This window comes from Dendropsophus ebraccatus, chromosome 8 (assembly GCF_027789765.1).
Source record: "Dendropsophus ebraccatus isolate aDenEbr1 chromosome 8, aDenEbr1.pat, whole genome shotgun sequence".
Taxonomy (NCBI): Eukaryota; Metazoa; Chordata; class Amphibia; order Anura; family Hylidae; genus Dendropsophus; species Dendropsophus ebraccatus.
This window is the reverse complement of record NC_091461.1, coordinates 75149479-75176171: the sequence shown is the minus strand read 5'-3', so window position 1 is coordinate 75176171 and position 26693 is coordinate 75149479. Positions and strand designations below refer to the sequence as shown.

General features: G+C 40.8%; 1 protein-coding gene across 1 annotated transcript; it reads right to left on the bottom strand.

Moving 5' to 3' along the window:
• Nucleotides 1–68: 68 nt before the first annotated feature.
• On the bottom strand, nt 69–20496 carry LRIT1 (leucine rich repeat, Ig-like and transmembrane domains 1). Its single transcript, XM_069979215.1, has 5 exons — nt 20375–20496; nt 6027–6493; nt 3061–3366; nt 1801–1977; nt 69–895 (listed from the first exon to the last, which is right to left on the bottom strand). Exons 1-5 carry the CDS (start codon nt 20494–20496, stop codon nt 126–128), a joined length of 1842 nt encoding a protein of 613 aa, XP_069835316.1. The 3' UTR covers nt 69–125.
• Nucleotides 20497–26693: the final 6197 nt, after the last annotated feature.

Below are 26693 nucleotides of genomic sequence, written 5' to 3'. Positions count from 1 at the left end.
CCTTTCTTCATAAATGCAGAGTCAGGACACAACTAATAATAATAATTTTCTACACATTTCTGGCACATGGTGGGTATACTCCTCTGTATGTGAACACATTTCATACACATGACAGTCATTCTGTATTAGCAGAAAAACTCATTAGGCTGGCCTTCTGGCTTTGGTATTGCTTCGGAGTCTACACTGGACCGAGCAGACAGCAGCCTGTTTGATTCATCCAGATTATGCCGAGTCAAATATTCTCCTTCATTCCCCTTTGCTTTCGAGCTGGTTGCAAGACTTTCAAATGTCACATAGGAGTCTTGTATGTCTTTAGATTTCCGACCCAGGCCCTTTTTGCATCTCCTTTTTAATGCCCCGCAGCAGACCACCAAGGTTAAAGGGACAGCTATGACACAGGCCACACTGATCACCACTACATTAATGAGTTTTTGTGTCCCTCCAGCACTAGCAGCTTCATCCGTGGAAAAAATGATGCATTGTTCCTTCTTCGGTACAAGACCTTTCACACAAACACATGCAATATATTTAGTTTTGGGTATTAGACCATCAATGGTGATTTTTGTCTTGCCAGGCTCCACATTAATCCTTCGCATGTCTCGCTCTCCAAAAATTGCATATAGAACACTGAAAACGGTAACATTTTTGGCAAGAGGAGCTTTCCAGGCAAGAGACACACTGTGGTCAGTGTCACCTATAACTTTAACCCCTCTGACCATCCTCTCTGTCTCCGGCTGTTTTGTCGGGGAGCTGAGCATGATATTGCCTGGATCCTTGATGTCTTGTTTTAGAACAGAGTTAGGATTAATATTCTGTAGCTCGCTGTCCTGAAGTCTATTACCACTGATCCGAAATTTTTGCAATCCAATGTTTTCCTCTGTAGATTGATATTTTCCTAAAAAAGATAATAAAAGAGAGATATAACAATGCAAATCACAACACAAAAGTTATTATTCAAGTTCTCCACCAATAGGTTTAATTTATATATATATTAAAAAAACATATATGGTTAACATAGAAGTATAAGATAGAGAATCAATGTGCACAATTTTAGCAATTTGTTTGCCCATGAGCAGATTGACCTCCATTATGTTATCCATTTTGATACACAGTGCACCCGCAAGTAACAATATAAATTGGTTCCAGGATGAAATGTGATGTTGAATATATTGTAACTTAAGACCTCTATAGAAAACTGGTAATTAGTTCTAAAGCTTCCAAAATGTCAAAGTAAGGAAAATAAGCAGATAGCTAATATGGATAAAGTAAGTCCTTGCATACAACAGTTAGAAAGAGCGACTGGAAACTGTAAATTATTTTCTATGCAGAGGGCAGGGTCCCGGGATAATAAAATGATGCCGCCCTCACCTGGTGCCCAAGAGGCAAAGAGCAATACAGGACATGTAGTATCACACAGTAGTATCATAGACTTATGTATTACTGGGGTTTTACCAGTAAAATGGTCATTTGAATTGGTCACTCATCTAACTATTCATATATTCTGGAGTCCTGGACTGTCTGTAGCATTGTATGTTGAGTCTGATCTTAAGTTACGATGGTCCAGAAAGGAACATTGTATGTTAAAAAAAAATATTGTAACCTGAGGCCATTGTAATTTGAGGGGGACAGTTTGGTGGAGTTTCGGAGCCTTATTTATTGATTTGTCACTATTTTTGCTGTTTGAATCAGGTATTGGGTAACAGGAAACACTTGCTTTTTCCACATAGACGATATAGGTTTTGGACAACTTTGTACCTGATTTATGATTTAGCTGTGCTGTTTGAATGTAGGGCTACTTACCACCATCATTTGGCTCATCAGTTGTGTTGGAGTCAGTAACCAGCACAGAAATGAAGGCTTCTGCCATTCCCATGTTATTTCTAGCTTTACAGATATACTCGCCAGAATCTTTGTAGTTAACAGTAGGCAAGTTTAGCATGGACCAACTCATACCATCACTTGAAATTTCTTGGTGCACTAAAAAAAGAAAAAAAAGAAATGTATCAATTTTAAAATGTTATTTATTATGAACACTGTGAGGGGGGGGGGGGGGCGCATAAGAACTCTATAGCTGGATCTCTTACAATATACCAAGTTTTTCTCCTCTACAGAACAAAATCATAAACAAATGTGTATAATTGTTACACTAAAACCATGCCTCCTTTTTATCACTAGTAGCCACGCAATGTTGCTAGGATTATTAGGCAACTTCCCACGGATATTGATGATGAAATGGGGCTGTGGCTTTGCAAATGTAAAAATACAGTCTTAGGCTATGTTTACATTTAGTATAACACCGTCTGTTGCATAGGAACGGATATCATATATATACACAAGTCATACACTAAAGTGCTATTGCCCAATATAAACCAAAGTGTAACAAACACAATAACATGAATAATATATCCCAAGGAAGAAAAAGGTAGTAAGATTGAATATCACATAATGAAATTGTCCCCCAGGACCCTGTAGGCTACTCCGGACCAAACCCAACCCGTATCGTTACCCCCAAATGGTGACTTCTTCAGAGACTGTTCCTAAGAATGGACGTTAAAATAATGAACATGCCTATTATTTCCGGATGCTGTTCACCAAACAGCGTCCGGAAAGAATAGCTGTTCACATCCGGTGGTACTGTACTTTACATTGCACTTGATAATATTGTTGGTAATATTACTGTATGTGTATGCTCTCTTTGCAAAAACATTATGAGAGAAAATACAATAGAATGATGATATCATAGCCAAATTTTTATGTTAATAGCTAGTTTCATATAACTTAGAAATGAGGGTTGCAATGTCATTGTTCTAGAAATTTAGGGGATCATAGCTACAATAACAACATTAGTGGTTGGTTATAGCTAGAAACTTCTTCTTAGAGCTAGAGTCTTCTAATTCATGAACTGTATGTTTTATTGTAAGGTATTTTTCTATACAGTAGACTTTTACTTTGCACAAAGCTAAAGATTGGTGCAGAAGTATTTAAATTGTTCTAGTAAAAGTCAAAAGCACCATGAAACAAGTAACAGCAGGGGGGGGGGGGGGGGGTTAGTGTTCTTACCTGATCCATTAATTTGGTTCCCATCAGATCTTCTCCAGCTCAGTTCGGGGATTGGGATGCCTATGGTGCCACATCTCAGTAAGACTGTGCTGCCAATCATTGTCTTGAGTTTTGCCACAGAGGTGTGAATGACTGGACTCTGACATTTCCTTAACTCCACTTGATTGAACTGTACTCCTGCAAGGCTGCGTGGTGAATAGCACTTTAGGCGTGGCTCTATGAATGCTACAGACGGAGATGGGAAGTTGAGGAAATGAACCATTTCATACAGGCTGCAATCACATAACCAAGGGTTATCCTGCAGACCTAAAAAAAAAGCACACTTTTATTTGTAGTATTTGTATTTATATGTAGTCTTTACAAATAAACTGTTCAGGTAAATTAACTGTATCTTTCTCTTCAGATTGCATGGCTGGCCTATGGCAACCAGGCTCCGACAAGAACAGGTCCACTTTAATAAATCCCTGCCTCCTCAAACATTGTTGTGCACACTCTAGATTTAATTTTGCATCTGCACCACCACAAGTACTCTAGGTCAAGGATAGATATTAAAAAAAATGTTCACTGGCCACCCCATTCAAGATTGCTGTGCTGATACATTTGTTATAACATATTTATATACGTTTTGTTGGAACAGGTTCTCTCAGTTCTCCTGGGCTGTATTTTTCTGAAAATTTCTATTTTTCCAATGGAATAACAATATGGCATTGTCTTTAACAGAACTGCGCTGCATTATGCCATTCTTCAGTTTTTCCCCTTTGGGAATGTAGCATTACATTTCCATTCACTAGGTTGTGTGCCTACAATAAGCACATGTTTCATTAAGGAAGTTTTAACCTAGCTTATAAATTGAAGGAGACTAGATTGTCTATATTACATTAGGTTTCTGCTCCCCTGTATGTACAGGGCCTTGTTGTCACAGGATGTGACTCCCATAAACTCTTCTATTATTATGTCCACTTGCATTGCCTAACATCAGTCTTTCTTGTCTGATGCTAAACAAAATGCTAGATTGTTAATAGTAGAATTCAATGTAACAGCCATACAGGAGCATTATTAATCAAGTACCATACACAAAATAGTCATTTCCTTTATAACTAGATCAAAGGTTCCTATACAAATAACACAAATCTCATTAGAACCAGCTGAGCTTGGCTGGATCTATTGACATTCTAATGGGAATGGGGCATTGTGGTTCTTTTCCATTAGAGACCGGGATAGAGAGATCGACATGTTGGATTTAAGCTCAAACTTACAGGGAATGTGTCATCTGAAAAATGACCCTTGTTTAAATCAAGTTTTTATGTTAAACATGTCTTTTCAGGAATTTTTGGTAATTAAGTTTATTCTAATTTTCATCTTTTTATTGCAGTTTTCATTTTCACTACTGGGGATAAAGCTAAGCTAAGACTTTTGCATCTGTGGTGATAACAGGAGGCTGCAGTAAAGTGATGTGAAGTGATGTAAAGTAACGTGTGACACCAGTAGATGGAGAAGACAATAGCAGCTCCCCCTGGAATGACCTTTTCAATGGTCACAGAGTATGCTCAGTAAAACGGTTCAGGGAAGAAAAAGAGCGCTGCACCTCACATCTATGACTGAGACTAGTGCCCCTAGGCTAAATAAAAAAAAAAAAACATTAAAATATTGTGTATGAATTGATCAAGCCATACTGCCCCATGTACCATCGTGCAGGTATCTGATACACATGGGTCCCTACACTAAGTGCACACTGTGCCAGTCAGCGACCACCAACCACGCAGGCGTGCACAGTCAGGGAATGGGGGCCATGGGACGGCCCTGCGACCCCCATGCCACAGGACCAGACCCAAAAACACCACACCAGAACCCGGCCAGCACCCCCGGTGGAGAAGGTCGCCCCCAAACAGCACAAGTCTGGATGAGGTATTGCGCTCACCATAGCTGCTGCAGACAGAATGGGAAAAGACAGGAGGGATTAAAACCATGTGCACTCAGGTGTCTCCTGCTAATTGCGGTCATGTGGGTCTCACCAGGAGGAATGCAAAACACGGAGAAAAGAGAGAAACAAAATACAGTTCAGGGAAGAAAAAGAGCGCTGCACCTCACACCTATGGCTGATACTAGTGCCCCTAGGCTAAATAATAAAAAAAAAAACCATCAGAATATTGTGTATGAATTGATCAAGCCATACTGCCCCATGTACCAAAGTGCAGGTTTTTCTTCCCTGAACCGTATGCTCAGTAATGTTTCACATTTATCTCAAGGGGACAGATTCTGTCTATTGTCGTCTATGTTCATAAGGATTGCGGTAAAGCATGTCACTAAATGCTATTAAAAACAGCTTAGGCAAGATGGCAGCCCCTACAATGATGTAAAAAAGATTAATTAAAAAAATATAATCAGAAAATGGAAACAGAATAGAAAAAAAGAGCATGTGGATCTCTGTGATTGACAGACATTTGTTTATAGCATCCACGGAGCTCCTTTAATCGTAGAACCATGTGGCACTTAACATGACCAATGTCAGTTGCACAACCCCTGTTTATAAGGAGTGATGTGCAGTGATTTGCAGTGGCCTACGGGGTGACGTGCAACCAATATCAACAATCTTATTGGTTGCACAAAAGATCAACACCAAGATCAAGACCAACAGACAAAAGAGAATTTTGTGTTCATTAAATTCATTGAGAAATGTTCATTCATTGAGAAATGTATTGAAATAAACAGGCACCATGGACCTAGATAAGTGTTTAAAGTTTTTTACAGAAATAAGAGCAGACTGTTTTCTCAATCATCGCTGCCATATAGCAGCCTCAGGCTTTCATTTTAGAATTTGAAGCAATCAAAAATGCATAGGAAACGTTCAATGAAAAATAAAACATGTTTGTTATATATTCTGTTTATCCATGCATATTAGTACTCTAAAGTTTTTATGTGACAAATTTTCTTTTGCATTTTCAGAAAATCTTATTACTAATACCTACCAAGGATCAAAGTGGAATGATCATTCGAAAAATATGATGCAGAATGAAGGTTTAGCCAGGAGGCAATGAGTTCTTGAGGAAGTGTCAGAAGTTTATTGCTAGATAAATCCAAGTAAGTTATGTTTTTCATATATCGAGCTGCATCTTTAGGTATAGAGGACAACTCATTATTGTGCAAGTCAAGCAGCCTTAGTCGGGGTGTACTGGCCAGAGATTCCCAAGGAAAGGATGTGAGGTCATTTCCATCCAATCTGAGTTCTTGAAGTTTACGGAGTCCTCGTAATGTCACCACACTCAAGCTCAGTATTGAATTATAGGGCATCCAGAGAAATTCAAGGTTGGAGAGTAGGTGGAAAGCTTCCCCTTGAACACGTCTGATAGATGTCTTTTCTAGACGAAGTTTAAATGTGTCCGTTGGAATGTTCACCGGTGTTAAGGTCATCTCAGGGTCGTTACAAAGTACCTCCCTACAGAGCGAAACAATAAAAATAATATTCAATGCACAAGCAACAATACAATTATTGTATTTTACTGAGAACAATATCAAATCATTTTGTGAAGTCCAGAAGACAACACTCTAGCAGACTTATCAAAGCGACTCTGTACCCACAATCTGACCCCCCCAAACCGCTTGTACCTTCGGATAGCTGATTTTAATCCAAGATCTGTCCTGGGGTCCGTTCGGCAGGTGATGCATTTATTGTCCTAAAAAACCACTTTAAAACTTGCAGCCCTATGTCAAATTGGCGTGGTCTAGAGAACCCATGCTCTAGGATTTCAACACCCATCCGTCCCTCCTCCCAACCCTCCTAATCATTAGAATGCCTCTAGAACAATTTCTCCTATTCCTCACCTGTGTGAACACTGCACATGGGCTGGATCATTTAGGCACTTGTGCAGGTGAGGAATAGGAAAAATGTTCTAGAGGCATTCCTAACGATGAAGCGGCAGGGAGGAGGGATGGAGGGGTTTCGCTATTCTATTGCACACACACTCTAGGCCATGCAAATTTGACACAGGGCTGCAAGATTAAAAGTTCTTTTTTAGGACAATAACTGCATCCCCTGCCAAACGGAACCCAGGACAGATCTTGGATTAGAAGCAGCTATCCGAAAGTACAATTGGTTTTTGGGGGTCATATTGTGGATACAGAGTCACTTTAAGATCCAGCTCGGCCACATGGGTGTAACTATAGATGTTTGCTATTATTTCTTTACATTTTTCCTGAGGAACACACATGAATTAAGCAATTCATTCCACCAAAGATCAAAACTAGTACTTACTAGTATATGCAATAATCTCACAAACAGACTAATGCCCTCTAGGTAGGCCTCCAAGACCAAGAAGTTAGTCTATATACAATAAAAAATAAATGGGATGGGGTATCCAATGTTGTTTCAGACTTTTTCTTATTCAGCCAATGTTTATTGATTAAAAAAATTTAATAATAAGGGAAACAATATAAATCATGCAGGACTGGCAGTAATACACAAGTAAAGAAGACATCAATGATAACAATGTGCTTTCTTCCTCCATTTCATCCCAACCCTAGTGCTGATATCCAGGATATGATGGTTGCAAGATACAATTCATAAAGTAAGAGGAAATAGTTTTCTAATGTATTATGGGTACACAGAGCACGTTATATAGGGGATATATTTCTCTAGATGAGAGTATCATTCTGTGGTCAAAGAATGGGGTGTGGGGGCGCTTCTTTAGACCTAGGAAACCTTATGCAAAGCAGAAAACATGTAATAGACAAGGAAAACAAGAATAAAAAAAAGTATTGTAGGATAGTTTTGTGTGCTCAGATGCTACACAAGGGTTTAAATATGCAATCTAGAAAGTTATCTGAACAACCCCTGAATAATGCCCAGGGTTAGCAAGTCATCGGGAAGTTTGTGTCGTCTCAAGAGGTTTCAGCAGACAATCCCTGTATTAAAGGTTGGATATCTTCTGCTGCCACTCCTTCATTATGGGTATAAGTGTAGGACTCCAATGACATGGCATATCTCACATACTGAATTAAAACACTATATAGGATGTATATCATGTGCAAAACAGAGTCCAATACAAAGAACCCTTAAAGGGTGTGGGAGTAAACTGGAGCATTGTTCTCCGTTAATGCAAATAAAGAATCAAAGTTGTATGTATTTGAGCCAAGAAAGTCTGAACAAAAGTGTGTTACATGTTCAATTCTTAGAATATAGGGAGATACCAGCCTTTCTTGGCTAGGTATGGGTGGAATGGAATGCATTGTTGGAGTCTAAGCATAAGAGCGGGGTATAATTTCTGGATATAATGCTCTGTTTACTAATGTTTCCCATGTCTTTAACCGGTATTCCAGAGAAATGTTTTATTTTAAATAACTGGTGTCAGACAGTTATGCAGATATAAGCAGAAGCAAAGCCCCAGAGCAAACCTCTGCTCTGGACAGTTCCAAAGATGGACAGAGGAGGCAGCAGAGAGCACCATGGAAGACACAACTTCCTCCAGGGTAATACAGCATATAATACTGGAGGGCTTGAATTTTTTTAAACAGAGGTCATTCACACACCATTTGATTTAACAACAATGTTCACACAGTACCTAAAATGCGGTGGAGTTGATGCTGCATTTTTCAGCTATTTGTTTATATTGGCTAAATTCACAGCAAAAAATCGGTCCTATCAAATCCACAGCATTAAATTCACAGCACATAGAGTAAGTTGTGTGAAAATATCACTTTAAGTAAAGAACCAAATTATAAAAAACATTTCTATTAAGTAATAAAAGGCAAATTTCTGGTATAGGACTATAGACACTGATTGTAATATTACCTGCCTTATCCCAATCAGTTGCACTATTTTGGAGATAAAAATAATAAAATGTAAATTAGTTGACTTAGTACACTGGAAGTATTGCCTGGCCCTTTCAATGCACCAGTCTGCCCCACAACCCCCTGCCCCCCTCCCGCCCCTGGAACTACACCTATTAATAAATATTAATTTGTGTCCACATTTCTTACATAGTAACATCTTGTAGCCAGATTACAAGCTTGGGCAGTAACACTGCCCTGGGATCTGGGAATGAGATGCTGCTACGTCACAGCAGTGGATGACTATTTCTAATAGAGGTTGTCGGGCATGCGGACAGAACACTTAGGGACCAGGGCAGGCCTACAAAAGGCTTGGTCATATAGCAAACTTTTGAATAAGGTCCCCCCTCTGTCTAACCACCTAGAAGGCACAATCATTAATGAATGTGGCATCTAGTGGGTAAAGCAGCAGTGCCATCAGATATATCAGACATACTGTATAATGCATTTTATGTATGCATGACACAAAGCCTGTGAAGAAAAGAGGGGGACATGCATGTATGTATTGGGGCACATGAGTGTTTATACATAATAAAATGTTACCTTATTATATATAATATTAAGTAATGTGTGTGAACTCACAAGTGCCAAAACACATGCTTGGCCCCCCCCCCCCAACACCACCACCACCATAGGCAGTGCATCATAAATGGAGTGTAAAATATCGATAGCATTAGGTTAGGCCACAGGCTGTAGGTGTAGAGCACTCTGACTTTCCTTAACTCCAACCACTCCATCCTACTCCACTGCCTTGAACTTTAATCACCTATCACCTCAAAAAAGTTATAGAGTTGGCAGTACTGCAATATAGATTGTAATAAAAGCCTTTAATCCTTTAATGCCAGCATAGTGTCAAAAAGGCATGACCTAGGGTGCCCTGCACCCTAGGACCACATTGTCTCTTTGATCCATATGCCCACCCTCCTGCAGTGTCAGCTCACAATATCGGCTTAAAGCGTAACTGTCATGTTTTTTTTTATTGCAGAAATCAGTAGTATAAGCGATTTTAAGAAACTCTGTAGCCAAACTCATCAGCCAAAAAAGCCTCTTCTGTACTCAAGAAGCAATCTCCCAGCCTCCCCCCCTGACTTCTTATCTGTGCATTATCAGGCGAACACGTCTTCATTACAGAGAAGCCAGTGAAGACGGGCTCTGCTCTCTCCATTGTAAGCCTATGAAGGGGGGAGGGGCTGGAGGAGATGAGGGAGCAGGAAGAGGTGACATGAAGGTCAGCTGTTTGTAGACTCTCTGGGCACCTAAACCGCAGGATTCTGGGGTGAGAAAGGTCAGTGCTTATCTATGAACTTACTGAGAGAAGATTGCAGGGTGTTGTGCTTTGCAGGACTGCTCCGTGCTCAGTCACTCCTAACAGCCCCTCCCCTCTCCATAGCCACATAATGGACACAGAAATCCTGCTGCTTCTGAAGTGAGGGGGGAGGCTGGTAGATTGCTTTTTCAGTACAGAAGGAAACTCTTTTAGTACATAAAACCTATTACAGAGTTTCTTAAAATCGCTTGTACTGTTGATATTTAATGTTTTCAGAAAAATTACCCTGAAATGACAGTTACGCTTTAAGTCCACATACTCACTGCCCCTGCACCCACAGAATGATAGCATTAAGAACGCTTTCTGTCTCTCTGTCCCCAATAGGTAGGTAAGTCCCCCCATTTTTATTAACATTTTCCACACCCATATTACTCAGTTTCTAATGCTAGATGCATTAAAGAAGTAGAAGTAGATCTCACCAAGTTAATACATTTTTCAAATACACTTCACTTAGCAAACTTGCCTCCATCTCCTGATATCCTGCTCTTTCCCTCCCATTGTTGACAGCTTGTTGTCTAGGTTGTTAACTCATTAATGAATTGCCAAATACAATTTTCAATATAACTACCCTTTAACCTTCATATCTAAAGTACTAGTATTACCAGGTGTATCACAGTTTTAGGTTCAGCTTCTGATCATACATAAAAATCTCTCAATTCGGGATCAGAGCTTTTTTTTTTTTTTTTTTAACAGAGCCTTCTGGCTGCTCACCTGTAACATCTAACCTGTATGAAGATAAACAGCATGGGACCTATAGAAAAGTGAGTATAAAGTAGGATGGGGGATTGCAGCCAGCCAGTATTTATGGATGGTGCCTTATCTTTAAACTCATGTTGGGACATTATGGCTTACGCTGCTGTAAGGGGAGCAAGGTGACCATCTTGTTAGGGGCACTGTGATTTAATACATTTTACTAGGATTGCTTTAGACAAGTAAATTATTTTCATGCAGATTAGATTTTCCAATTTTGCTTATAAACGTATCTATTATTTTCGGTTTCAGTAAATTTTTTCCATAATCTTAACTATCCATGTCAACATACTTAATACTTTAAAGTGGTAGTGCTTTGGATCACTGAACAAGTGAAAAACCTGTAAGAAATCCTGTTGCAGGCCCATGTGCTTAACAGATGGACCTAATCCAATTTGGTCACCTGCATGCGTAACTAAATTGACCGAAGGTCCTGTGACTTAGCGTTCATGCTGAGCCCTATAATGGGAATGAGGTGTTTTTCAAAGCGCTTGCCAACTGTCATTTTAATACTAGCTACAGTATTATGCCTACAAACCTATGAGTATTTCAACGATGAAACCAAATCATGATTCCCCAATCTCCATTACTATAACTAGTCTATTAAAGGTTATTACTTTTCATATTCAAAAATGTTCATGAGTGAGCACTGTACACAAAAAGGCATGTTAGTGACCGACATGAACATTACTCTACAGGGTATCGGAGAACAGTGGTTTGGTAACACACCCTTTACACGTGGGGACATTCTGCTAATACAGTAGGGATTTGTGTGAAAATCAGGGTCATTGTGGCTTCCCTGCCAAATGTCAGCAGACTATGGGCTTTTTATGGCAATGCGTATTTCTAGCAGCCCCGCAAAGGTCCTAGTTTATTATAATATTATTACATTATATAATAATTAATATATTATTATAAGTCTTAGTTTTTCTAGTTATTGTCTTTCTTTTAGTGAACAATATAGTTGGGCAATTTTCACTGTTAACATGAGGTTACTAAGATCACTTATAACTATAAAATTACATCAGGAACTCAAAATCAAGAAAGAAAGACAATATCGATATCGATAATACGAAATAAGAACTCAATCAAGAGGTCTAATTCATTGTTATCGATATAAATAATAGATAAAATATAAATAAAAGAATAAATTATAGCGGCCGCACAAGCCTGAAAGGTCACACAATGGAGAGTGTGGCTCTGGTTGCACTCTCCATTGTGATCAATGGTGAATTGGGATGCGGGCGCATCCATGTACGCCCGCATCTCAATTCAGTACAAATGAAGATCTTCACTAACACCGGCCGTTCTGTGACCTGGCGGGGTCACAAAATGGCCAGTGTTTCACAGTGTGTAAACATGGTCTAACTCTGTATCTGGCCGACCCAGCAGAACTGATAAATGATAGTTCAAGTAATAATTAGCTCAAAATCACATAAACGTAATGCAGAAATTTATATATAAGCAGAAGTAAGGAATAAGGTGCAATTATCTATTTCTATCACCAAAACCTGAAGGCCCTCAACAAACATGTTACCATTGCCCGGCAAAAAAATTGTGTTGGTTCTAAATTTATAATTTTGTAATATATTGTTACTAGAGATGAGCAATTCGAACAGTGGCTGCTGAACTTGGATAAAGCCCTAAGGCTATCTGTAAAACATGGATATAGTCATTGGCTGTATCCATGTTTTCCAGACAACCTTAGAGCTTTATCCAAGTTCTGCAGCCCCAGCTAATCCGGTTCGCTCATCTCTTATTGTTACTAAAATAAAAAGAATACAAGCCTCTCTGGACTTTATTGGCTTTGAATCCCCACCTATAATTTCAAAAGTCAAGTAAGCTTCAACACACTGTCAGTGCTCCACCCCCCACCCCCCAAACCTTGTTCAGGTGTTAGAAAGCTGAAAAATAAAAAAGGTTAAGCTTACTTTTTGCTGACACTTAAAACTGCTCCCCATGACCTGCCTTGTGACCTCTCTTGAGAAGCAGCAAGAGTATTTCCAATATTACTAAACTACTGAGCCTTAAGCCAGGGATCCACAGTTCTGTAGAGTTGTTCATAGACATAGGCATAACTTTAATTTAATAAGTATCACAGGAACCCACAAAAGGGATTATCTAGGATTTCAATATTGATGGTCTATTCACAGAAGAGTCAGTATATATAACTCAGTAAATCAGCAGTCTGAAGCCACCATTGTGCTTCAGCAAGCTACAGTGGTTTCATTGTTTACATTTGCTTATCCTTATACTGAATATGCTTATATCTTATATCTGTACCCCATTAACTAGCAGGTGTCACAATACCATGAATAGCACACAAGTGAAATACTTAGTACGGCCCCTATGAAAAGCATGACATGTACAACTACAAACAGACCAAAAAACCAATGAGGATACACCAAGCACCATAAACAAACAGCTGATGGGCCTCACCAGTCTAAGGCTTTGTTCATACTACGTGAACAACGGCCGTACGGCAACAACGGGCGTACTTTTGGCGCGGTGGAACAATGCCTTACTTTCAATGGGATCCCAGCCGGAGCGTATACACATAGTATGCACTCCGGCCGGGATAAATTGCGACCATAGGAAACCCTGTCAGTGCACACTATGAAGCGAGCGGCTCCGGACGCTCGCTCCATAGTGTGCAGGGGGAAGCTCTGATGCGGGCGTGCGCTGACGGAACCGCCAGTTGTTCACGTTGTGTCAACATAGCCTAAAACTGATGACATATACTGAGGATATCATTTTAGGCTATGTTCACACGCTGTAAACATCCGGACGTTCACGGAATGGCCGGTCTCTGTCCCGGATGATCTTTCCGTCAGCAGAGCTCTGATGCGGGCTTCTCATAGCACACAGTGAAGCGAGTGGCCGGAGCCGCTCGCTTCACTGTGTGAACTGACAGGGTTTCTTACGGCCGCAATTCATTGAATTGCGGCCGCAGAAAACTGACATGTCAGTTATTTGCGGCGCCGCATGAGATTCCGGCCGGAGGGTATACGATGTTAAAAGACTAGGCTACTAAGTGTAGCTAAAGACTCATGGCCCCCTCATTGCGTTTCCCCTATAGGCAACTTCTTTTTACAGTCACCGTCTATGGCCTGGTTGTAACACTCTGCCTCATTCATAGCAGTAATGGTAATGGTAAAGTTAGGGACCTGGGCACTGTTCTCTCTAAGCCCAGGTTCATCTAGTAGATGGAGATCAGTAGGACCTCAGGTAGTCTTGCAGCAGCAGGAGATCAGCGAGGTGGGTATTATTTTTAGCTACACAAATGTCCACAACAAATCTAAAGATATGTGAAGACATAATCATAATATCCTAACGTATAACTTGTAAGAATCAGAATGGCATTGTCCTTTAGTCTGATCCATTAGGAATGAATGCTAGGATATTAAACACTCATTTATTACCCTACATGTTCCTTTATGTCTGTATAATTTCTGTCGAAATAAGAAGTGAAGAAGAATTTTAATAGAAGCAGGCCAAGGTAAAGGGTTTCCTGCACCCTTCTCAATGCACTGCTTCTAAGAGAAAAGAGAAGGATTGTGTTGTCATAAGGAGATTTTGTAATATGATGGAAAACCTTCTTGCATTGCCGACACTTTCTGTTTATCAAACACAATCATCCTATCCTACACATGCAGGCTCTAGGCAAGAAAAACATATTGGGTCATATGGCCCATAAGTTGCCATCTCTAGCAGGAATCAAATAAAATAATAATACATTTAATAAATATGATATAATATTTATCCCTTATTACATATAGATATATGTATACAACATCTGTCTGTATACATTATTTTCTATACCATTTACCAATTACAATCTAAAGCTTAACATGCTACTGGGCTCTGGGCCAGAACAGCCACAGATGGCTGAATTCATGGTTGTGATATGATATAGATACTGACAAACCTAATAACACTGGGATTGCGTAGAGTCCTTCGGCAAATCATGCATTCACTTATCATACTACTTATCAGATGAACCACCTTCCCTAAGGTCATACAATCTATGATGTTATCATGAAAATAGTCTCTGCAAAGATAGGTGACCCACAAATCAAATAAAGTAACATTCAATTAATATTAGTCCCAAAAACCTCAGACCAGTTCTCTTGTTCATGCACTGGGCCTACCAAACTCCTAAAAATAGGAACAAAAACATTTTATTTTAGGATCCTACAATCTATACAAGAAATTCAGATTTTACCTGTATTATTTATAGTGGGTTAAGTCCTTAATGATCTTTGTGGTTGGACACTTCTACAGCATATTATGGTTCAGCACAACTTGTATGGTGCCGTAGAAAGGAACTTCTAGATCTTTATAGGCCTCTACCATGCCATTGTGTCCTGATACTGTCATATGGCAGCATGCATAGCATATTCCATTGGATACTGTTAATGTCTGAGGCCACTAAGCAAAACAAACCAGTTCCCTTATTTCCATTATTAGACAACTAAAACTCGGACTCCTCTGCACAGTAAATGTGCTCCAAACTTTAACTTCCATTCTACAGTCAAGCAATATGTATTGAAAGAGATTTCTGTGACATTGATGTTGGTGCCTATTTGTAGGATTAGGCCCTCAATATCAGATAAATGGAGGTCCAACCTTCGGGCCCCCACTAATCATCTGATTAAAGAGGCCTCGGCCACTAAGAATTTACCATCAATATTAAAGTCCAAGCAAATCTCTTTTGCATGGTGCATAAACATAATTGTAAGCACTAGTTGTATACAGTATATACTGCTGTGACAGCTCTGTGTGCACTAGATGTATATATACTGCTGTGACAGCCCTGTGTGCACTAGGTGTATATATACTGCTGTGACAGCCCTGTGTGCACTAGTTGTATACAGTATATACTGCTGTGACAGCCCTGTGTGCACTAGGTGTATATATAATGCTGAGACAGCCCTGTGTGCACTAGTTGTATACAGTATATACTGCTGTGACAGCCCTGTGTGCACTAGGTGTATATATAATGCTGAGACAGCCCTGTGTGCACTAGGTGTATATATATTGCTGTGACAGCCCTGTGTGCACTAGGTGTATATATACTGCTGTGACAGCCCTGTGTGCACTAGGTGTATATATAATGCTGAGACATCACTGTGTGCACTAGGTGTATATATACTGCTGTGACAGCCCTGTGTGCACTAGTTGTATACAGTATATACTGCTGTGACAGCCCTGTGTGCACTAGATGTATATATAATGCTGAGACATCCCTGTGTGCACTAGGTGTATATATACTGCTGTGACAGCCCTGTGTGCACTAGTTGTATACAGTATATAGACTGCTGTGACAGCCCTGTGTGCACTAGGTGTATATATAATGCTGAGACATCCCTGTGTGCACAAGTTGTATATATACTGCTGTGACAGCTCTGTGGTGTGGACACTAGTTGTATTTGCTCTTTGGAATTAAGGGTGCTTTATAAATTAACAATAATAATAATAATAATAATAATAATATACTGTTTTGACAGCCCTATGTGCACAAATAATACCAAAGACCTTAAATTTTATCAACACAGGTGCTCAAACAGTTTACCATCATAATCTGCACAGCTTTGAAGTCTGCCTCTTATGCTTCGCAAAACATTTTTGCACAAGTCTCTATGCGTATTCATTTATTGAAATGCATCTTTTATGTAACTTTTAAATCACCAACACTTTTTGGTTTTTGACTATAAACTTTGTCCTTGAGCATTCCCCAAAAGAAGAAATGCATTGGGGTCACGTTTGATGAACGTGCCAGCCAATCAAGTGGGCCTCTTCGGCCAATCCATTTATTAGGGATTGTTTCATGAAGATATTTGTGGACTACTCTTGTATAATGTGGAGGGGCCCCATCTTGTTGGAAATAAAGATCATTTTATTTACATATATTTCACTTTACACTATGTTTGATAAACCTCCCCCTTTATAAACTTATTACACATACTGTGCACTGGTAACATATATATATACTGCTGTGACAGCTCTGTGTGTACTAGTTATATATAGACTGCTGTGACAGCCCTGTGTGCACTAGTTGTATATATACTGCTGTGACAGCCCTGTGGGCGTTAGGTATATACAGGGCCGTAGCTAGGGGGGGCAAGGGGGGCAGCTGCCCCGGGCGCCGAGACCAGGGGGGCACCATCACAGGGAGCAGAGAGAGAAGGGTCACAGTGGATGAGGCAGCCTGGAAGTCTCCTGCCCTCTGTCAGGCAGGGGACGATTTTTACTTCATCAAAAGAGGTATTTCCCATACTGTACTGTCTCCTGGCTGCTGTTTAGCTATAAATTGCGCAAAATCACTGCGTTTTTACCGCGCTTTTGCGCAAATTAGGGCTAAACAGCAGTCAGGAGACAGTACAGCAAAGTTACTGTGTAGATGGTGAAGGACCAGGACATGTGATGTCACCGCAGGTCCTGTATGTACACTGCACTATGGAGGAGGAAGAAAGAAGATACAGGGGTGTGGGAAGGGGAGGACAATCAGGTGCACAGTGTGGGGAGGGGGGCAGGGGGGTACGGGGTGACACTTGTCTGGGATGGGGGGGGGCACACAAGAGAGTGTCCAGTGTCTATTTAGGGGTCTGGCTGTACATTATTCTATACTTAACCCCTTAATAACTGCCCTATCCAAATATATATCACATTTATATAAACCTTATCTACTATCTGCAGGGGTAGGGAACCTTGGCTCTCCAGCTGTTGCAGAACTACAACTACCATTATGTCTGGACAGCCAAAGTTTTAGCTGTGACTGTCCATGTATGATGGGAGTTGTAGTTCTGCAACAGCTGGAGAGCCAACGTTCCCTACGCCGATCTATAAAGCACCTGTACCTGTCATTTTTCTAACATTTCTATTTTAAATTTGGTGATGGCATACCTTACTGGAGGTATTGCTGCTGTTGTCTCAGCTGCTGAGTGGAGTTGATTGAATCTAGGGAAATCCTAGGTTCTATAGAACTCGAACATTCATGAACCTGCTGCATTAGATTGCTGATGCCTTCCCGGTCCGTGGGGAAGGAGGAGAGTGCCCGGGTACCGACTGGAATTCCGGGATTCAGCCTAGGTAATAGCCGGGCAGTTTCCTCCTTCCCCATGGACCAGGAAGGTATCAGCAATCTAATGCGGAAGGTTTGTGAATGTTCGAGTTCAATCGAACCTAGGATTTCCCGAATTTTGATCAACTCTACTGCTGAGCGTACCTGTGCATTAGGAGATGGCCCCATATAATGACATTACACTGGGTGTCACACTGGAGATAGATCAGGAAGCTTTGCCTCCTAATTCACAGGTACAGACAGCAGGGAGCGGAGACAACTGCACCTCCACAGATACAGACAGCAGGGAGTGGAGACAACGGCGCCTCCTCAGGTACAGACAGCAGGGAGCAAAGACAACGCCGCCTCCTCAGGTACAGACAGCAGGGAGCGGAGACGACAGCGTCTCCTCAGGAACAGACAGCAGGGAGGGGAGACAACGCCAACTCCTAATTCACAGGTACTGACAGCAGGGAGAGGAGACAACAGCGCCTCCTCAGGTACAGACAGCAGGGAGCAGAGACAACGGCGCCTACTCAGGTACAGACAGCAGGGAGCGGAGACAACAGCGCCTCCTCAGGTACAGACAGCAGGGAGCGGAGACAACTGCAGCTCCTCAGGTACAGACAGCCGGGAGCAGAGACAACGGCGCCTCCTCAGGTACAGACAGCAGGGAGCGGAGACAACAGCGCCTCCTCAGGTACAGGCAGCAGGGAGCGGAGACAACGGCACCTCCTAAGGTACAGACAGCAGGGAGGGGAGACAACAGTGCCTCCTCAGGTACAGACAGCAGGGAGCAGAGACAACGGCGCCTCCATTAAGGTACTTAGGGACCAAGGGGGCACCAAATTGATCTTTGCCCCGGGTGCAGGAGAGCCTAGCTACACCTCTGGGTATATATATATATATATATATATATATATATACTGCTGTGACAGCCCTATGTGCACTAGTTGTATATATATACTGCTGTGACAGCCCTGTGTGCACTAGTTGTATATATATATTGCTAAGACAGCTCTGTGGGCACTAGTAGTAAATATACTGCTGTGACAGCTCTGTGAGCACTACGTATATATACTGCTGTGACAGCTCTGTGTCCGCTAGTTGTATATATACTGTTGTGACAGCTCTGTGGGCACTAGGTATATATATACTGCTGTGACAGCTCTGTGTCGACTAGTTGTATATATACTGCTGTGACAGCCCTGTGTGCACTAGTTGTATATACACTGCTGTGACAGCCCTGATTGCACTGGTTATATATAGACTGCTGTGACAGCTCTGTGGGCACTAGTTGTATATAGGCTGCTGTGACAGCCCTGTGGGCACTAGGTATATATAGACTGCTGTGACAGCCCTGTGTGCACTAGTCGTATATATACTGCTGTGACAGCTCCGTGTGCACTGGTTCTCTCTCTCTCTATATAGATATATATATATATATATATATATATATATATATATATATATATACTACTGTGACAGCTGACAGCTCTGTGGGCACTAGTTTTATTTTATTTCAGCTTGCTGTCTGTGAGTAGTGAATACTGCAAATTATTCCTTATTATCTTATTAAATAAAGTGTAAAGTGATAGAACCCCAATTCAGAATTGTAATTTTCTACTGCTCAGTGTCAGCGCAAGCAATGTTTATAGGACACAATAAGAATATAAGCGCTCAGAGACACGGCCATATTAGGGCTCTGTTTTGTCATAATAGGGCTCCCATAGAGGTGCATGGGTACCTCTTTAGTTTTATAAAAAAAATTTCCATAGAAATCCAACTATAAATTGGGATATGCTATCAAACACCTTTATATGTATACATTCCATACACGTATAAACATAAGGGGAGAGTATATCTATACAAACAGCACCCAACAGAGCCTATATGTTTGTGCGTCAAAGCTATGAGGTTCCACAGGTTGTGGCTGCGTACATGAGACCTAAACATCATGGTTGAGACAGCAAAGAATATGTACAGAAATAGAAAAAAGAATGAATGTATGTAATATAGTATAATATATATGTAATAAATCATATAAACCTGCTAAATGAATACATTGTTTCTGAGAAATGGTTAACAAGGTATTTCATTAGCTATACCATAACTATACTAATAGTGGCTGCTTTTTCTGATATTTACGTTATATAAATACAGAAGGTACAGAAGGCATTCGGTGCTTTCTTTGAAATCAGATTACAGACTGCTCAGAAGTTAATCCTTTGGCCACAGGAAGTGGAAGCACAAATTGAATGAGAAAAATAATCAATTGCAAATAAGCAATAACCACGTAGGGCAGAAGGGACTGGATCCATGTCTGGATATAGCAGGCGTGGGTCACATACCTTGATTTAGATCCATCGCTGAGTGAGTGGAATGTACAGCTGCACTGAGATGGGCATGATAAGCAAAAGAAAGGAAGGCTTCCAAACGCCAGGCAACCAAGGATGACAAAAGAGACACACATGGTGAACTAACCATGAGTAGCACCTTTGGGAACCTGGAGATAGTCACAGGCTGCACCTGGTCACATCTTGTTAAGTGTCTTCCACTTCCACTCGCAGACTGATGCTTTAGCTGCAGCTCAGTCCATCAGATAAAATAGGATAGGGGATTAGTGAGAGGACTTGGTTATTTTCCTGTCACTGCCTATTGCTTCCTGGAATGTCATAGGGAAGCGTCTATCTAAGCTGCTACGAAGGAAGCCATGGTGTTACACACTATAAATTACAAACCGCCAATAACCATCCCAAATAAATAGGCTGTTAAGTTGCAGCATTTGGATGTTTTAGGGACATCACTAGTTTATATTTCATCTCTTAATGTATCAAATTTATAGAAATGTGTATCATTTTGTTTTTAGTCATGGGGAATCGATTTCACCAGGTTCCGGATGAGCTGTGGATTCTGTAAAAAGACTCATCTGTAATCTGTTCAGTTCACCCTCTTCACTAGCAAGGGCTGAATGCTTCCTATTTTTCTATGTGTTCTATTTATATTATGTACTATATAAATATAATAAAAATACATGAAAAACGATTCCCTATTCAAACAAAATAGTGTTAAAAAAAATCAGGCATCCTTGAATATTATTGAAAATATTAAAGTAAAAGAGTGCAGGGCCTGAGGGGGAGGTGTATTTAAATGCTTGGATCATGCACCACCCACTCATGCCCGTGCCCTGTATGTGTCCTCCTCTGACTCCGACACTTAGATACAAGTTATTGTGTGGGCATTAACAATGTGCCCATAGACCACAGTTTTAGTATGTAGCCATATTCCAGCAGCAGTTATTAGGACTGGATAGACCTCTATGTCTGACAGTTGAAGTGCATCTCAAGAGCTGATGTCCCACATGTTCTGCATAGAGTTTGTCATGGAGAGAGGCAACTCTGGGCAAGTTGAGTAGGGAGTCCTGTTGAGCAGAATCATATTGTATGGTTGCCTCTCGAACCTGACCACCCAGCGTGAGCTGCGTCTCTCCATGCCAAACTTTGCCTAACGTGTGGCACAAGTAACTCTGGATGTACATTTGTAAGGGGTGCATGGAACTTTGGTCACATGATCTATCCTCAGACCAGCTTCTACTAGAAGAGTGTTCTAAGGGAGGAATCTCCCCGATATTCTTAAAATCAACCCCTTAGAACAATCACCACAAAAAAATGTATTTATCTCCCCCCATTCTAGTCAGAGTCTTGGTTAGACAGGGGAAGGACTCTGTCCCAGTAGGTCACATAAAAAAAATGTTTAGGTTTTGTCCAGTTTTCCCATTTCCAGCAAGCTCCTACAAACAAGTAACCAACCTCTGGAGTCCTAGTCATCTCTAGAGTCCTGTTCCTGCTCCCACAGGGATAATCATTTAGTCAGAGGAGGGAATGAGCTGTGCGAGAACTCTTCCGCCAACAACTTTGTTGGTTTCCATCCATAGTTAGTGCTGCATGGCTTACACAATAGTTTTTAGCATACACCCTGTGATAGGACCATGCATACATCTCCAGTTCTACTAATGTGTGAAAAGACTTTTGTCAGTAAAACTATTTACAAAGGAACGGTGACTAATTTTTACAGCATTAATCTATATATGTCATAAGAATAATTTATTGTCTGGATCAGCACAGTGTTTATCCTGTGTGTCTCCTCTGTACACACTATCGTGTATACTCCCCAGACACTTAACCGCGTGCCCCAGGGTTAATGTCTTCCAACAATTGTGCAGTTATAAAATTAGCATTGGTCAACAGGGGGACATACAGGGTTATCCAGCTACAAAGTCATCTGTGACCAAACTAGAGGGCTAAACAGGACGTTATTCCAAATATTTACTCAGTTGTAAGCATTTATGCTAATAACATATAACTTTTATTAAATATCTTTAAAATGAATAACTGAATATATATTCTGAATATTACGGGTAATTAAAAATCCAGAACTATAGTGTCCTAAAGTATTGGTGACTGAGCAGTAACCTCTACCATAGATAGCAATGATTACATATAAGTGTAAATAGGCTGGCCTCTCTGCAGAAATCAATGTGGTCATCATTGACAGATAGCAGTAAATTCTAAGGATGTTTCATGGCCCTTTATCTTATGATATTCTATGCTTTTCTGTGTTTAACCTGTAGGTGATATAGACATACCTATCAGATAATATACATCCCTCACAGACTGTAATCATTTTAGGCTTAAAAAACATGCCCAGTATATTTATCTGAGCAGCTGCAGTCCCCCATTCAAAGACATTATGGTAAGTGCAAATAAAACATCATTGCACTGCCTACCGACAGGTTTCACTGCTCCACATTGGTGTCATTAAGGATTTGCTTATCTTTGATAAAACAGGGCAGCAGAAAAACATCAGAGCGATTTAGATTTCTGTTACAACATGCTGATAGGAAGGTCAGAAGGACAGTATGACTGTCAGAAATATGCAAGTCCAACAGTGGCCTAGCGTGTAATGGCAAAGCTGGCCCATGCAAAAGGATGCATGGAATTTGTATAAAAGGATTGTACTGTTGTCAACACATCTGTACTCATTTATTATTAGCAACATTTATTGTGCCGTTTAGATGTAATGCCAGGTATTGGCATATACTGTATTGTGCTCTGCATTTTATTTATTTTTACACTCTGGGAGACATTTAGCAAATGTGCGTACACCATGGAAAGGGGGCAGGTTCTTGCCTTCTTCCTGGCATACACTAGCAGTATCCCCTGCTTGCCTTATGGGTGGGCAGAGGTGGCACAGCTAGGTGGGAAGAAGGTGTGGAGTGCTCTTGCTCTTCATTTATCAAGGTTTACATCTGGAAACAGGCGTAAACCAAGCAAAAATTGACATCTGCTTCGGAGTAGGTGTTGATGCAGGTGTAAATTTTTGCACAGTTCCTGAACCAAACATAGGTTCAACTCTTAGTGAAGACAGCGGGGTAATTGGGGCAGGGCCTAATTTAGGACTGGCATACGAGTACAATGGTCTTAATAAATGTCACCCTCTATTTATAACGCATTTATCAAGTGGAAAAAAAGTGACTAAAATATGACTATATTGTATGTCTACCACTTTTATAAGTGGACTATCACAATTTTAGGCATCCTCATTTAGTCACTGAAAACTGGATTGGAGTAACGAAACAGAGAAACCGAAGAAAATCCAATGGGCCCAAGTTGTGATATAATACCCCTAATGTAGAGCCTAAAGATCTAGCAAAGACAACCTTATTTTGAGTTGACTTAAAAACTGGCCACCAGATATCCTATTAATTCCTGGGTGTGCAGATATTACTTTAAAGCGAAGGGTGAGGCCTGGAAAAAAATTACCCTGCTGGGCCCAAGTAGCTCCAGTCCAACACTGTCTGTAAAAATACACCAAATTTATCAGGAGACGTGGGTACCAAGCAGAGGTGGGCACAGGATAAAATATCAGATAGGCTCATACAATATTTTATTAAACCTGTTTCATTTATTTTGAAAGAGATAGCGTTCTATCAGTTCTGCAGCCGTATTCCTACTGTTTGAATATAGGGCTCCTGTAGAGAACTATTATTTCAATGAAAGTGCATGTTATTACATCAAAGAAATAGCAGGTCAAGGCCCAGAGACTTCTGCATGCAGCTATTGTAAACCAGATATGTCTATGACAGCTATTTCATTAGACTGTAGATATATTCCTTTCACACAATGCTACATAGACTTTTGTGGGAATGGAAAATACATTCCTTTATAACAAAAACCTTGAAACACAATTCAGAGATTGCATACAAATGGTATGAAAGCAGTGTTATTTGAAAATGCACCACCATACTGACATAATGGATGAAATAGATCATAAAAAAGGTAAATATTGTCAGCCTTTAAGGGGTATTCCCATCTCAACTCACATGGGTACACTTGTAGGAAACGTTAAAGTGTTACTGTTGTTAATTTTTTTTTTTTTTTTCAGAAATCAATAGTACAGGCGATTTTAAGAAACTTTGTAGTTGGGTTTATTAGCCGAAAAATGAATTTTTATCATGAAAAAGCAGTTTGAAGCTTTCCCCCTGTCCTCATGGTTTTCATATGGAAAGAGGGAGATGAGGCACCAAAACAGGACAACAAAGAGTTAATTTACAGCTACATCACCAGGCTCTCTCCTCTGATGTCACCACTGACCTCTCTGACCTCTGAATAGTTTCCTCCCCCCCCCCTCCCCTCTCCATAGCACAGACAGGATCAAACTGTAAAACAGCAGAGATTTCCTCACTCTGAGCAGTGGATGACAGAAAAGAGAGGGGGGGGGGACCAGGGAAAAGGCTTTTTAAACCCTTAAGGACGGGGCCAATTTTCGTTTTTGCGTTTTAGTTTTTTCCTCCTTGTGTTTAAAAGGCCATAGCACTTGCATTTTCCCACCTAGAAACCCACATGAGCCCTTATTTTTATGCAGCACTAATTGTACTTTGCAATGACAGGCTGAATTTTTGCATAAAGCACACTGCGAAACCAGGAAAAAATTCAATGTGTGGTGAAATTAAACAAAAAAAAACGCATTTCTTTTATTTGGGGGATATTTGTTATTACGCCATTCGCCCTGGGTTAAAACTGACTTGTTATGCATGTTCCTCAAGTCGTTACAATTACAACGATTTATAACATGTATAACTTTTATATTATCTGATGGCCTGTAAAAAATTCAAAACATTGTTAACAAATATACGTTCCTTAAAATCGCTCCATTCCCAGGCTTATAACACTTTTATCCTTTGGTCTATGGGGCTGTGTGTAGTGTCATTTTTTGTGCCATGATGTGTTCTTTAAATCGGTACCTTGATTGCGCATATACAACTTTTTGATCACTTTTTATTAAATTTTTTCTGGATTTGATGCGACCAAAAATGCGCAATTTTGCACTTGGGGATTTTTTTGCGCTTATGCCGTTTACAGTGCGAGATCAGGAATGTGATTAATTAATAGTTCGGGCGATTCTGCACACGGCAATACCAAACATGTTTATTTATTTATTTTTTATTTATAACATGGGGAAAGGGGGGTGATTCAAACTTTTATTAGGGGAGGGGGCTTTTTATTAACAATTTTTTTTTTTTACTCATATTTTAGAAGCCCCCCCCTATATGCACTCTGATCTCCTATTGATCTATGCTGTATATAGTTATACAGCATAGATCGATGAGATCGGCACTTGATTGCTTTCGGCTGCTGCAGCCGAAGATAACCAAGTGCCGAGCCGGGGTCAGCGCCATTTTGGCGAAGACCTCGTCGGGTAATAGAAAAGGAGATACATACATAGCCATAGGAGTATGTACATAGCTATAGTATAAATATTTATATATCCACTTATTTGTGTATCTATTTATGTACACTAATAACCCTGATAGAGAAGTCACGTCTCATGCGGCAGCTCTGACCAGGAAGCTGTCGTGGGACGGGAGTACCGGGCGGCGGGATCCGGGCACCAGTGCTGGAACGGGGGAGGTAAGTGACCTCCAGCTTCAATTTCCACCCTTATCTTGGTATTCCTCCAAAATACCCCTCCCCCCCCCGGCCCAGAGTACCTCTTTAAATATGTAGGGGGACATTTATTTAGTCCGGCATTTTCTGCGCCGGACTTAAAAATGTCCCCACGGCTCTGGCACTACGGAGAGTTATGTAGCGGCAGACTGCCTCTACATAAATCCTCTGTGCGCCGGTGCTCAGAGCTGGAGTAGGTTTCCTGACTATGTTTCTGCCAACAAAATGCTGAATAGCGCGGACTCTAAAGCCTGGGCGGCCCCCATGGCCTGTCACTCTGGCCAAGCCCACAAAACATCTTCACGGTCTGCCAGATTCTTAGTCCGGGCATGGTCCACAGATAGTAGAAGAGTATAAAAATAAAAGTTGATGTTATAACATTATTAAAATATATATATAGATATATATATATCATACAATAAAAAAATCTTGATACACTGCCATAGTCAGGCTCGGACTGGGCCACCGGGGAGCCGGGGGATCCCCCGGTGGGCCCCGCCTCCTCCCCCCTCCTTTCTCCTTGCTGGGCCCTGTCCCTGAGCCAGAGAGGGGCCTACCATTTGATAGGGAGCGCAAGGGGGCCCCTGCTTGTTCCCACACTGCTGAAAAGAACAGGCGGCATCAGGGCCCGTTCTTAATGTAAACTAATCATGGGCCCTCCCTC